At 38.0% G+C, this 14,809-nt stretch overlaps 1 protein-coding gene across 6 annotated transcripts in view; it reads right to left on the bottom strand.

The window, feature by feature from the left end:
- Positions 1-14,809, bottom strand: part of VAMP7 (vesicle associated membrane protein 7) — a 59,055-nt gene that overhangs the window by 26,091 nt on the left and 18,155 nt on the right. For all 6 annotated transcript variants that reach the window (XM_077987741.1, XM_077987743.1, XM_028841771.2 and 3 more), the window contains 1 exon segment: positions 14,227-14,317. In XM_077987741.1, coding sequence (XP_077843867.1) covers positions 14,227-14,317 — 91 coding nt within the window.

Genomic DNA, 14,809 nt, shown 5'->3' with positions numbered 1-14,809 from the left:
TCTGCAGCTCCCAGTGAGATCAATGAAGAAGGTGGGTGATTTCTGCATTTCCAACTGAGGTACCCGGTGCATCTCATTGGGACTGGTTAGACAGTGGGTGCAGCCCACAGAGGGCAAACCAAAGCAGGGTGGGGTGTTGCCTCATCCAAGAAGCACAAGGGGTCGGGAACTCCCTCCCCTAGCCAAGGGAAGCCGTGAGGGACTGTGCCATGAGGAATGGTGCACTCCGGCCCAGATACTACGCTTTTCCCACAGTCTTCGCAATCTGCAGACCAGGAGATTCCCTTGGGTGCCTATGCCACCAGGGCCCTGGGTTTCAAGCACAAAACTGGGTGGTCATTTGGGCAGACACTGAGCTAGGTGCGGAAGATTTTTTTCATACCCCAGTGTTGCCTAGAATGCCAGCGAGGCATAACTGTTCACTCCCCTGGAAAGGTGGCTGAAGCCAGGGAGGCAAGTGGTCTAGCTCGGCATATTCCACACCCACGGAGCCCAGCAAGCTAAGATCTACTGGCTTGAAATTCTTGCTGCCAGCACAGCAGTCTGAAGTCGACATGGGATACTCGAGCTTGGTGAAGGGAGGGGCGTCTGCCATTACTGAGGCTTCAGTAGGCAGTTTTCCCCTCACTGTATAAACAAAGCGGCCAGAAAGTTTGAACTGGGCAGAGCCCACCACAGTTCCCCAAAGTCGCTGTGGCCAGACTGTCGCTCTGGATTCCTCCTCTCTGGGCAGGGCATCTCTGAAAGAAAGGCAGCAGCCCCAGCCAGGGGCTTATAGATAAAACTCCCATCTCCTTGGGATAGAGCACCTGGGGGAAGGGGTGGCTGTGGGCTCAGCTTCAGCAGACTTAAACGTTCCTGCCTGCCAGCTCCGAAGAGAGCAGCAGCTCTCCCAGCACAGCGCTTGAGCTCTGCTAAGGACAGACTGCCTCCTGAAGTGGGTCCCTGAGTTCCGTGCCTCCTGAATGGGAGATATCTCCCAGCAGGGGTCGACAGACATCTCATATGGGAGTGCTCCGGCTGGCATCTGGCAGGTGCCCCTCTGGGACGAAGCTTCCAGAGGAAGGAACGGGCAGCAATCTTTGCTGTTCTGCAGCCTCCGCTGGTGATACCCAGGCAAACAGGGTGTGGAGTGGACCTCCAGCAAACTCCAACAGATCTGCAGCAGAAGGGCCTGTTAGAAGGAAAACTAACAAACAGAAAAGAATAGCATCAACATCCACAAAAAGGACGTCCACACAGAAACCCCATCCGCAGGTCACCAACATCAAAGACCAAAGGTAGATAAATCCATGAAGATGAAAAAAACCAGTGCAAAAAGGCTGACAATTTCAAGAGAAAAAACTGGGTGGAGAATGACTTTGATGAATTGACAGAAGTAGGCTTCAGAAGGTGGATGATAACAAACTCCTCTGAGCTAAAGGAGCATGTTCTAACCCAGTGCAAGGAAACTAAGAATCTTGAAAAAAGGTTAGAGGAATTGCTAACTAGAATAACCAGTTTAGAGAAGAACATAAATGACCTGATGGAGCTGAAAAACACGGCACAAGAACTTTGTGAAACATACACAAGTATCAACAGCTGAACTGATCAAGTGGAAGAAAGGATATCAGAGATTGAAGATCAACTTAATGAAATGAAGCATGAAGACCAGATTAGAGAAAAGATAATGAAAATGAATGAACAAAGGCTCCAAGAAATATGGGACTATATGAAAAGACCAAACCTATGTTTGGTTGCTGTACTTGAAAGTCACAGGGAGAATGGAACCAAGTTGGAAAACATTCTTTAGGATATTATCCAGGAGAACTTTCCCAACCTAGCAAGACAGGACAACATTCAAATTTGGGAAATACAGAGAACACCACAAAGATACCCCTCGAGAAGAGCAACCCCAAGACACATATCGTCAGATTCACCAAGGATGAAATGAAGGAAAAAATGTTAAGGGCAGCCAGAGAGAAAGGTCGGGTTACCCACAAAGGGAAGCCCATCAGACTAACAGCGGATCTCTCAGCAGAAACCCCACAAGCCAGAAGAGAGTGGGGGCCAATATTTAACATTCTTAGAGAAAAGAATTTTCAACCCAGAAATTCATATCCAACCAAACTAAGCTTCATAAACGAAGGAGAAATAAAATCCTTTACAGACAAGCAAATGGTGACAGATTTTGTCACCACCAGGCCTGCCTTACAAGAAGTCCTGAAGGAAGCATTAAATATGGAAAGGAAAAACCAGTACCAGCCACTGCAAAAGCATACCAATCTGTAAAGACCATCGACACTATGAAGAAACTGCATCAACTAACGAGCAAAATTGCCAACTAGCATTATAATGACAGGATCCAATTCAGACATAACAATATTAACCTTAAATGTAAATGGGCTAAATGCCCCAAATAAAAGACACATACTGGCAAACTGAATAAAGAATCAAGACCCATCAGTGTGCTGTATTCAGGAGACCCATCTCACGTGCAGAGACACACATAGACTCAAAATAAAGGAATAGAGGAATATTTACTAAGCAAATGGAAAGCAAAAAACAAACAAACATAAAAAGCAGGGGTTGCAATCCTAGTCTCTGATAAAACAGACTTTAAACCAACAAAGATCAAAAGAGACAAAGAAGACCATTACATAATGGTAAAGAGATCAATGTAACAAGAAGAACTAACTATCCTAAATATATATGCACCCAATACAGGAGCACCCAGATTCATAAAGCAAGTCCTTAGAGACCTACAAAGAGACTCAGACTATCACACAATAACAGCAGGAGACTTTAACACCCCATTGTCAATATCAGATCGAGACAGAAAATTAACAAGGATATTAAGGACTTGAACTCAGCTCTGGACCAAGAGGACCTAATAGACATCTACAGAACTCTCCAAGCCAAATCAACAGAATATACATTCTTCTCAGCACCACATCACACTTATTCTAAAATTGATCACATAATTGGAAGTAAAACACTCCTCAGCAAATGCAAAAAATGGAAATCATAACCAACAGTCTCTCAGACCACAGTGCAATCAAATTAGAACTCAGGATTAAGAAACTCAATCAAAACTGCACAACTACATGGAAACTGAACAACCTGCTCCTGAATGACTACTGGGTAAATAATGAAATTAAGGCAGAAATAAATAAGTTTTTTGAAACCAATGAGAACAAAGATACAACATGCCAGAATCTCTGGGACAGAGCTAGGGCAGTATTGAGAAGGAAATTTATAGCACTAAACGCTCACAGCAGAAACTGGGAAAGACTTAAAATCAACACCCTAACATCATAATTAAAAGAACTAGAGAAGTAAGGGCAAACAAATTCAAAGCTAGCAGAAGACAAGAAATAACTAAGATCAGAGCAGAACTGAAGGAGACAGAGACATGAAAAACCCTCCAAAAAGAATCAATGAATCCAGGAGCTGTTTTTTGAAAAGATTAACAAAATAGACTGCTAGGAGACTAATAAAGAAGAAAAGAGAAAAGAATCAAATAGACACAATAAAAAATGATAAACGGGATATCACCATTGATCCCAGAGAAATACAAACTACCATCAGAGAATACAATAAACACCTCTACGCAAGTAAACTAGAAAATCTGGAAGAAATGCATAAATTCCTGGACACATACACCCTCCCAAGACTAAACCAGGAAGAAGTCAAATCCCTGAATAGAACAATAACAAGTTCTGAACTTGAGGCAGTAATAGCTTACGAAGCAAAAAAAGTCCAGGACCAGAAGGATTCACAGCCGAATTCTACCAGAGGTTATAAAGAGGAGCTGGTACGATTCCTTCTGAAACTATTTCAAACAATAGGGAAAGAGGGACTCCTCCCTAACTCATTTTATGAGGCCAGCATCATCCTGATACCAAAACCTGGCAGAGACACAACAAAAAAAGAAAATTTCAGGCCAATATCCCTGATGAACATCGATGTGAAAATCCTCAATAAAATACTGGCAAAACGAATCCAGCAGCACATCAAAAAGCTTATCCACCATGATCAAGCGGGCTTCATCCCCGGAATGCAAGACTGATTCAACATATGCAAATCAATAAATGTAATCCATCACATAAAAAGAACCAACGACAAAAACCACATGATTATCTCAACAGATGCGGAAAAGGCCTCTGATAAAATTCAACACCGCTTTATGCTAAAAACTCTTAATAAATTAGCTATTGACGGAACGTATCACAAAATAATGAGAACTACTTATGACAAACCCACAGCCAATATCATACTGAATGGGCAAAAGCTGGAAGCATTCCCTTTGAAAACCAGCACAAGGCAAGGAGCCCTCTCTCACCACTCCTATTCAACATAGTATTGGAAGTTCTGCCCAGGGCAATCAGGCAAGAGAAAGAAATAAAGGGTATTCAAATAGGAAGAGAGGAAGTCAAATTGTCTCTCTTTGCAGATGACATGATTGTATATTTAGAAAACCCCATCGTCTCAGTCCAAAACCTCCTTAAGCTGATAAGCAACTTCAGCAAAGTATCAGAATGCAAAATCAATGTGCAAAAATCACAAGCATTCCTATACACCAATAAAAGACAAACAGAGGGCCAAATTATGAGTGAATTCCCATTCACAATTGCTACAAAGAGAATAAAATACCTAGAAATACAACTTACAAGGGATGTGAAGGACCTCTTCAAGGATAACTACAAACCACTGCTCAAGGAAATAAGAGAGGACACGAATGAATGTAAAAACATTCCATGTTCATGGAGAGGAAGAATCAGTATAGTGAAAATGGCCATATTGTCCAATGTAATTTATAGTTTCAATGCTATCCCCATCCAGCTACCATTGACTTTCTTCACAGATTTAGAAAAAACTACTTTAAATTTCATTTGGAACCAAAAAAGAGTCCATATAGCCAAGACAATCCTAAGCAAGAAGAACAAAGCTGGAGACATCACACTACCTGACTACCAACTATACTACAAGGTTACAGTAACCCAAACAGCATGGTACTGGTACCAAAACAGAGATGTAGACCAATGGAACAGAACAGAGGCCTCAGAAATAATACCACACAACTACAACCATCTGATCTTTGACAAACCTGACAAAAAAAAGAAATGGGGAAAGGATTCCCTATTTAATAAACAGTGTTGGGAAAACTGGCTAGCCATATGCAGAAAACTGAAACTGGACCCCTTCCTTACACCTTATACAAAAATTAACTCAAGATGGATTAAAGACTTAAACGTAAGACCTAAAACCATAAAATCCCTAGAAGAAAACCTAGGCAATACCATTGAGGACATAGGTATGGGCGAAGACTTCATGACTAAAACACCAAAAGCAATGACAACAAAAGCCAAAATTGACAAATGGGATCTAATTAAACTAAAGAGCTTCTGCACAGCAAAAGAAACTATCATCAGAGTGAACAGGCAACCTACAGAATGGGAGAAAATTTTTGCAATCTATCCATCTGACAAAGGGCTAATATCCAGAATCTACAAGGAACTTAAACAAATTTACAAGAAAAAAACAACCCCATCAAAAAGTGTGTGAAGGGTATAAAAAGACACTTCTCAAAAGAAGACATTTATGTGGCCAACATATTAATAAAAGCTCGTCATCACTGGTCATTAGAGAAATGCAAATCAAAACCACAATGAGATACCCTCTCACACCAGTTACAATGGCGATCATTAAATGGCAATCATTAAAAAGTCAGGAAACAACAGATGTTGGAGAGGATGTGGAGCAACAGGAACACTTTTACACTGTTGGTAGAAGTGTACATTAGTTCAACCATTGTCAAAGTGTGGCGATTCCTCAAGGATCTAGAACTGGAAATACCATTTGACCCAGCAATCCCATTGCTGGGTATATACTCAAAGGATTATAAATCATTTTACTATAAAGACACATGCACACTTATGTTTATTGCAGCACTATTCACAATAGCAAAGACTTCAAACCAACCCAAATGCCCACCAATGATAGACTGGATAAAGAAAATGTGGCACATATACACAATGGAATACTATGCATCCATAAAAAAGGATGAGTTCATGTCCTTTGCAGGGACATGAATGAAGCCAGAAACCATCATTCTCAGCAAAGTAACAAAGGAACAGAAAACCAAACACCGCATGTTCTCGCTCATAAGTGGGAGTTCAACAATGAGAACACATGGACACAGGGGCCTGTTGTGGGGTGGGGGTGGGGGGCTGGGGAGAAATAGCATTAGGAGAAATACCTAATGTATTTCTGGGTGCAGCAAACCACCATGGCATGTGTACACCTATGTAACAAACCTACACATTCTACACATGTATCCCAAAACTTAAAGCATAATAATAAAAAAAAAGAGCAAATGTGTAACATAGAAATTGCAATGGGTCAGGGTGAAACATTTCCATTTTCATCCCTAATTGTAGCCATATGATGACATAGCTCAAAAGGAAAATAGGATATTCTACTTTTATCTATTCATATAAAAATATATAGTTCAAGGTATCAAAAAAAATTCAACATCTCTCCATGATAAAAACTCTCAAAAAACTAGGCATAGAAGGAACATCCCTCAACATGATAAAGGCTATTTATGACAAACTCACAGCTATCATCATACTGAATGGGAAAAACTAAAAGCCTTTCCTCTAAGAACTGGAAAACTCTCACCACTCCTATTCAACATAGTACTGGAAGGATGCCCAGTTTCACTACTCCTATTCAACACAATACTGAAAGTCCTAGCCAGAGCAATCACGCAAGAGAAAGAAATATGGGGATCCCAATTGAAAAAGAGGAAGTTAAATTATCTCTCTTTGCAGATGACATGATCTTATATCTAAAAGACCCTAAAGACTCCACCAAAAAACTCCCAGATATGATAAATATATTCAGTAAAGTTGCAGAATAGAGAATCAACATACAAAAATCCGTAATGCTTCTACGCACCAATAATGAACTTGGTGAAATAAAACTTTATGAAATCAAGAAGGCAATCCCATTTATAATAGTTATGAAAATACAAAATATCGAAGAATAAATTTAACAAGGAGGTGAAAGACTCCTACAAGTAAAACTACAAAACAGTGATGAAAAAAACTGAAGATGACACAAAGATACAGAAAGACATCTTATGGTCATGGATCATAAGAATGTATATTATTAAAATGACCATAAGCCCAAAGCAATCTACAGATTCAATGCAATCTCTATCAAAGTACCAATGTCATTTTTCACAGAAACAGAAAAAACAATCCTAAAATTAGTATTTCAGGAACCAAAAAAGAGTCCAAATAGCCAAAGCAATCCTGAGCAAAATGGACAAAGCTGGAGGCATCACACTACCTGACTTCAGAACATATTACAAGGCTACAGTAACCAAAACAGCAAGGTTTGGTATAAAAACAGATACAAGGTCGATGGAATAGAATAGTGAAAGTCAGACATTGATCCACATAGTATAGCCACACATATATAGGCAACTGATTTTCAACAAGGGTGCCAAGAATGTACACTGGGGGCCGGGCGCGGTGGCTCAAGCCTGTAATCCCAGCACTTTGGGAGGCCGAGACGGGCAGATCACGAGGTCAGGAGATCGAGACCATCCTGGCTAACACCGTGAAACCCCGTCTCTACTAAAAATACAAAAAACTAGCCGGGCGAGGTGGCGGGCGCCTGTAGTCCCAGCTACTCCGGAGGCTGAGGCAGGAGAATGGCCTAAACCCGAGAGGCGGAGCTTGCAGTGAGCTGAGATCCGGCCACTGCACTCCAGCCCGGACTACAGAGCAAGACTCCGTCTCAAAAAAAAAAAAAAAAAAAAAAAAAAAAAGAATGTACACTGGGGAAAGGATACTCCCTTCAATACATGGTATTGGGAAAACTGGATATCCATATGTGGAAGAATTACTGGACCTCTGTCTCTCATCACATACAAAAATCAACCAAGATAGATTAAAGACTTAAATTTAAGACCCAGAACTATAAACCCACTAGAAGAAAACATAGGGAAAACACTTCAGAACACTGGTCTAGGAAATGATTTTGTGGCTAACACACCTCAAAAGGACAGGTAACGAAAAGAAAAATAGACAAATAGGACTATATTAAACAAAAAAAGCTTTTGCACAGCGAAGGAAATAATCAACAGAGTGAAGAGACAACCAGTTGAATGGGAGAAAATAGTTGCAAACTATTCATTTGATATGGGAATAATATCCAGAATACATAACGAACTCAACAGGAGATATACAAATAATCCCCTTAAAAAGTGGGCAGACGACATGAATAACCACTTCTCAAAAGAAGACATACAAATGGCCAAAAGGTATATGAAAAAAATGTTCAACATCATAGAAATGCAAATAAAAGCCAAAATGAGATATCATGTTACCACAGCAGTTAGAATGGTTACTAAAAAGACACAAAATAACAGATGTTGGCTAGGATGAAGAAAAAAAAAAACAAAAAACACTTACACACTGTTGGTGAGAAAGTAAACTAGTGTAGCTACTATGGAAACTAGTGTGGAGATTTCTCCAAAAACTAAAAATTAAACTACCATATGATCCAGCAATCCTACTACTGGGTATTTATGCAAAGGAAAAGAAACCAGTGTATAAAAGGGATCTGCACTTGCATATTTATTGCATCCCTATTCACAATAGCAAAGATATGGAGTCAACCTAAGTGTCCATGAATGCATGAATGCATAAAGAAAATGTAGTATATAAACACAATGGAATACTATTTGACCATGAAAAAGAATGAAGTCATGTCATTTACAGCAACATGGATGTAACTGGAGGTTATTATGTTAAGTGATATAAGGCAGGCATGGAAAGATAAATATCACATGTTCTTACTCACATGTGGGAATTAAAACAGTTGATCTCATGGAGGTAGCCAATAGTGTAATAGATACCAGAGGCTACGAAGGGTGTGGGTATGCGGGGCAGAGCAGGGAATATGAGAGGTTGGTTAATAGGTACAAACATACAGTTAAATAGAAGGAATAAGTTCTAATGTTTGACAGCAGAGTAGGGTTCACTGAAGTTAACAACAGTGTATTATATATTTCAAAATAGCTAGAGAGATAATTTGAAATGTTCCCATCACACAGAAATTATAAATTATTGAGCTGATGGACACCCCAAACATCCTGACTTGATCAGTCTTTACATGTAACAAAATATCACACATACCCCATAAATGTGTACAAATATTATGTATCAAGTAAATAAAAGACACTAGACAGCTAGCTCTCTTTTCCTTGCCCTGTGGGAGAACAGAGAGAGAAAATGCAGTCTGCAAGCCAGAAAGAGAGCCCTTACCAGAACCTGACCGTACTGGCACCGTGATCTTGTACTTCTAGCCTCCAGAAATGTGAGAAAATAAATTTCTGTTGTTTAAGCCACTATGTCTATGGAATTTTGTTATGGCAGCCAGAGCTAAGACAAATGATCTCAATTAATAACCTAACAACTTAACTTTCCACCTTACGGATCTAGAAAAGAAGGGTACACTAAATCCAAAGCTAGCAGTGGGAAGGAAATAAATATTAGGGTGAAAAAATTAAACAGAAAAACTATAGAAAAAAATGTATGAAACCAGAAGTTGGTTCTTTAGAAAGATCAATAAAATGGACAAACCTTTACATAGAATGACCAAGTAAAACAGAGAGAAAACTCAAATTACTAAAATCAGGAATGAAAAAGGAGACATCACCACCAAACTTACAAAATGAAAAGGATCTTAGGGAAATTCTATGAACAGGAGTATGTAAATAAATTAGGTAACTTAGATGAAATGCACAAATTCCTAGAAAGATACAAACCGCTAAACAGACTCAAGAAATAAAAAAATCTGAATAGAGCTACAGCAAGTATAGAGACTAAATCAGTAATTTTAAAACCTCAGGCTGGGCACGGAGGCTCATGCCTGTAATCCTAGCACTTTGGTAGGCTGAGGCAAGTGGATCGCTTGAGCCCAGGAGTTTGAGACTAGCCTGGGCAACATGGCAAGACCTTGTCTCTACACAAAAACCAAAAAACAAAAATTAGCCGGGCGTGGTGCCACATGCCTGCAGTCCCAGCTGCTCGTGAGGCTTAGGTGGGAAGATTACCTGAGTCTAGGAGGTCAAGACTGCAGGTAACTCTCCCACCAAGGGAATGAAAGAGGAATTAGAGAGGATTGTGTCACTGCACTCCAGTCTGGGTGACAGCGAGACCCCGCCTCAGGAAACAAAAACAAAACCAAAAAAACTTCACACAAAGAAAAGCCCAAGCCCAGGTGGCTTCAGAGGTGAATTCTACCAAACATTTCAAGAAGAATTAATACAAAACTTTCACAAACTCTTTCCAAAATAGAAGAAAAGGGGAACACTTCTTGACTCATTCTATGAGCCCAGCATTACCCTGGTATCAAAACCAAACAAAGACATCACAAGAAAAGAAAACGACAGACCAACAACTCTTAAAAATACAGACATTTAACAAATCCTCAACAGACTACTAGCAGTATGAATCCAATAATATGCAAAAAGGACTATACACCATGATGCAGTGTGATTTATTTCAGAAACACAAGGTTGGTTTAATATCTGAAAATCAATTATTATAATATATCATATTAATAAAGAACAAAACCATCATTTCAATAGATGTAAAAAAAGTTGACAAAATCCAACACTGTTTAATGATAAAATCACTCAACGAACAAGAAAAAGAAACTTCCTCAACCTGATAAAGGACATCTATGAAAAACCTCATACTTAATTGTGAAAGACTCTTCAAGATCTCCCTAAGAGCAGGAATAAGACAATGATGTCCACTCTTACCACTTCTATTCAACATTATACTGGAGGTTCTAGCTAGGGCAATTAAGCAATAAAAAGAAATGAAAAGCATCCAGATTGAAAAGGAACAATTAAAACTATCTCTATTCGCAAGTAGCATGATTCTATATAGAGAAAATCCTAAGGAAACTATTAAAAAGTTATTAGAACTAATAAATGAGAACAACAAGGTTGTATGATAGAAGACCAATTATAAAAATCAATAAAATTTCTATACATTGGTACTGAACAATCCAAAAATGAAACAGAAAAATTCCATTTACAATAGCATAAAAAAAAATAGTTAGGAACAAGGCAAGAAGGATGTTAGAAGAGATATTGTTAAAGAAAAATTATTCTGATACTTGTTAAAAAATGGTAAGGCAGATTTTGAGATTACTGCAATAGAGGTCAAGGCTATCACAATGGAGGGGAGAGATTGAGCTCAACTCCTAATGCAACCAAGACCAGTGGGGATTTGTGGCCTATGAACAGAGTGAGGGGGTCAGAAGATGGAAAATTACTAAGAGGAGACATCAAGGGCAAGGGCATTCTCTCTAAACTGGCCTAACAGGATTCCTGCTAAAAGCTGGCTGGACTTATATATCAAATATAGGGGATGAGGAACTTGATCAAGGGTGGGGTATTAGCAGGATTCTTTGCTAAGACTTCCTTAGGCAGGCCAAGGATAGAGCCCAAGGATGAGACCTAGTTTAAAAGAGTGCTCAGAGGAGCTTGTCTAAAACTTGGTGAAGCAGAGTCTTTGTCATGTAAGACTTGCATACTGAAAACTATAAAACATTGTTGGAAAAAATTAAAGAAAATCTAAATGAATAGGAAGAAAGCCCATGTTCATGGATCAAAAGTTTAATATTGTTAAAATGGCTCCCCTAATTGATCTATAGATTCAACACAATCCCTATCAAAATCCCAGATAGCTTTTTTTTGCAGAAATTGACAAGCTCATCCTAAAGTTCAGGAAAATGAAAGGTACCCAGAATAGTCAAGGTAATTTTGAGAAAGAATAAAGTTTGAAGACTAATAGTTCCTGATTTTAAAACTACAAAGCTATAATAATCATGACAGCCTGGTACTGGCATAAAGATAAATTAAACAGAATTGAAGGTCCAGAAATAAAGCCATACATCCATTGATAACTAATTTTTTATAAGAATGCTAAGATCATTCAACAGGGAAAGAAAAGCCTTTTCAGCAAATGGTTCTGGAACAACTGTATATACATACTCAAGATAGTTAAGTTGGATCTCTTCTGTATTCCATACATAAACATTAACTCAAAATAGATCACAGACCTAAATGTAAGAGTTAAAACTAGTCTTAGAAGAAAACAAAGGAGTAAATCTCCATGATCTTGGTTTAGGCAATGGTTTCTTAGATATGATATTCAAAGCACAAACAACTAAAGAAAAAAATAAATCGAACCTCATAAAAACTGTTGTGCTTCAAAGAACACCATCAAGAAAATGAAAATACAACCCACAGAATAGAGCAAAATATTTGAAAATCATGTATCTGATAAGGGTCTAGTATCCAGAATATATAAAGTACTCTTATAGCTCAACCATAAAAAGACAAATCACCCACTTAAAAACAACGAAGTATTTTTAAATAGACATTTCTCCAAAGGTAAAGAAAATATACAAATGGGCCATAAGCACATGAAAAAATGCTCAACATCATTAGTCACCAGGGAAATGCAAATCAAAATCACAATAAAATACCATTTCATTAGACTGGGTATAATCAAAAAAGATACATTTTGGCAACGATGTGGAGAAATCAGAATCCTCATACATTGCTATTAGGAATGTATAATGGTACAGTCACTTTAAGAAAGTTTGGCCCTTCCTCAAAATGTTGAAGAGTTGCCATGTGATCCAGCAATTCTATTCCTAGGTATGTAAACAAGAGAACCAAAAACATATATATATATATGCTCACACAAAAACTTGTACACAAATGTTCATAGCAGCATTATTTATAATAACTAGACCATGAACTAATGACTAGATACATAAAATACATTAATGCAATGGAATTATTAGTCATACAAGAGAAGTACTGATTTATGCTATGACATGAATGAACCTCACAATCATTATGCTAAGTGAACGAAGACACAAAAGGCCACATGTTACAAGATTCCATTTATACAAAATGTCAAGAATAGGCAAATTTATGAAGATGAAAAGGGAATTAATTGTTGCTTAGGTCTGAGAGTTGAGGAGAAATGAAGAGTAACTGCAAATGAGTACAGGGTTTCATTTAGGGATGATAAAAACGTTACAAAATTGATTGCACCAATGGTTGCACAATTCTGTGAATATAGTAACCACTGACTATACTTGAAATGGGTGAATTATATGACATGTGAATTATATTTCAATTAAGCTGTTAAAAAAATGAAAGGGAATTAACTGGGAATGTTCTTGTCACATTTTAAATTTGCTGTTTCTGTAACTCTAAAAATAAATAAGTCATTTAAAAGGAGTTGATTAAAAATGTTGATTTTTCTGGACACTTTATGCGACTGCAATAAATAATATTGTAGCAATTGTCTGCCTCCACTTTCAGGCAAAATAAATACATTTGGTGACCAAAAAAAAGAGTAAAACAAATAGTAGTTGTCTCAACAGATTCTCTAGTCTCTATCTAGATATATAATTAAAACTAAAATCAAAGGAAATCACTTTAAATAGCTGAGACATACATATCAAGAACCACGAAAATGTTTCCGCATTTTGATTGTTAATTCCATTCCTGAAAATTAATCTCAAGAAAATAAGAAAAACATAATAGGCACAAAGACATAACAGTACTGTTACTATAGCATAAACTTCTACATCAGTGCTACTTAACAGTGTTTGCAACTGGTTGACTAAGTCTCTAAGCATACTGTTCAGGCTAATTGACATTATTTTCATAGCAAGAGGGCCTCAATGAAGGAAGCACAACATTGATTGACATTCTTCAGCAAGCTCCTTATCTGGTTGCAAAACAGCACTCTGAGTAACACTGTGCTAAAGAACCCATGCATCCAAAATTCAGGCAAGGTTAGGTAACCTGTGATACATTAACTCAGCGAAATACTGTATGACCAAACTGACCAAATTATTCTAAACTGCTGAATTATCATAAGGTTCTTAGAAATTAGTCTCGCTAAGCAAAGTAATAAATTTAGAATGAAGAATAGTTGCAAGGACAAAGAAGAAACCATTTGCACAAGCAGACAGTATCATAGGTGTCTCAGCTGACAATTAACTCCCAATGGTAAGAATAAGGAAGTGCTATTTTGGCTTCTCTAGAATAATTTGACCCCAGTCAAGTAATCTTTATTACTTTTGCCCACATGTATGAAACTATGCCATGAAACATACCTATGTTTCTGACCATGATTCCTTTCAGTTCATCCACTTGGGCTTGAGTCTCCATCACTTTGTCTAGGCCCTTATTCTCAGAGTGATGCTTCTATAAGAAAATAAGTTTTAACTTACGGTACCCAGACATTATTTACAATAGGAAAACATAAATAAAGGGAATGACAATTTACACTGAGGAATGCTATAAAATTATGTCTCTATTGATATAAAAGATACATGTCACTTCACTGGAAAAATGTTACAATACCCAGGAAAAAATACGGGCAGCATAAAAAAATGCTTCTATACAAACTATAAGTATATAGTCTAAAAATTACCTTATTTTAAATAAAATAAAAATAAATATTATATCAAATATACATGTGACTTATGGGGCAGAGATTTGGGGGCATATATAATCTGTGCTCAGACAAGGAAGAAAGGAGAAAAAAGACTGTAGTTGGGGCAGTGGGGGAAAGAATGCTGCAAAATCGTTCCCCACTTCTTGAGTATGATGAGGTAGGGGCTGGCCCAGCTTCTTAGCATCTGTTCTTGTATCTGCCAGGATCACAACATATAAACTATTTTTATTGGCTTCTCA

The sequence above is a fragment of the Macaca mulatta genome, chromosome X (genome assembly GCF_049350105.2).
Source record: "Macaca mulatta isolate MMU2019108-1 chromosome X, T2T-MMU8v2.0, whole genome shotgun sequence".
NCBI lineage: Eukaryota > Metazoa > Chordata > Mammalia > Primates > Cercopithecidae > Macaca > Macaca mulatta.
Note: the sequence above shows the minus strand (reverse complement) of the source record. Positions and strands in the feature narration are given on the sequence as shown.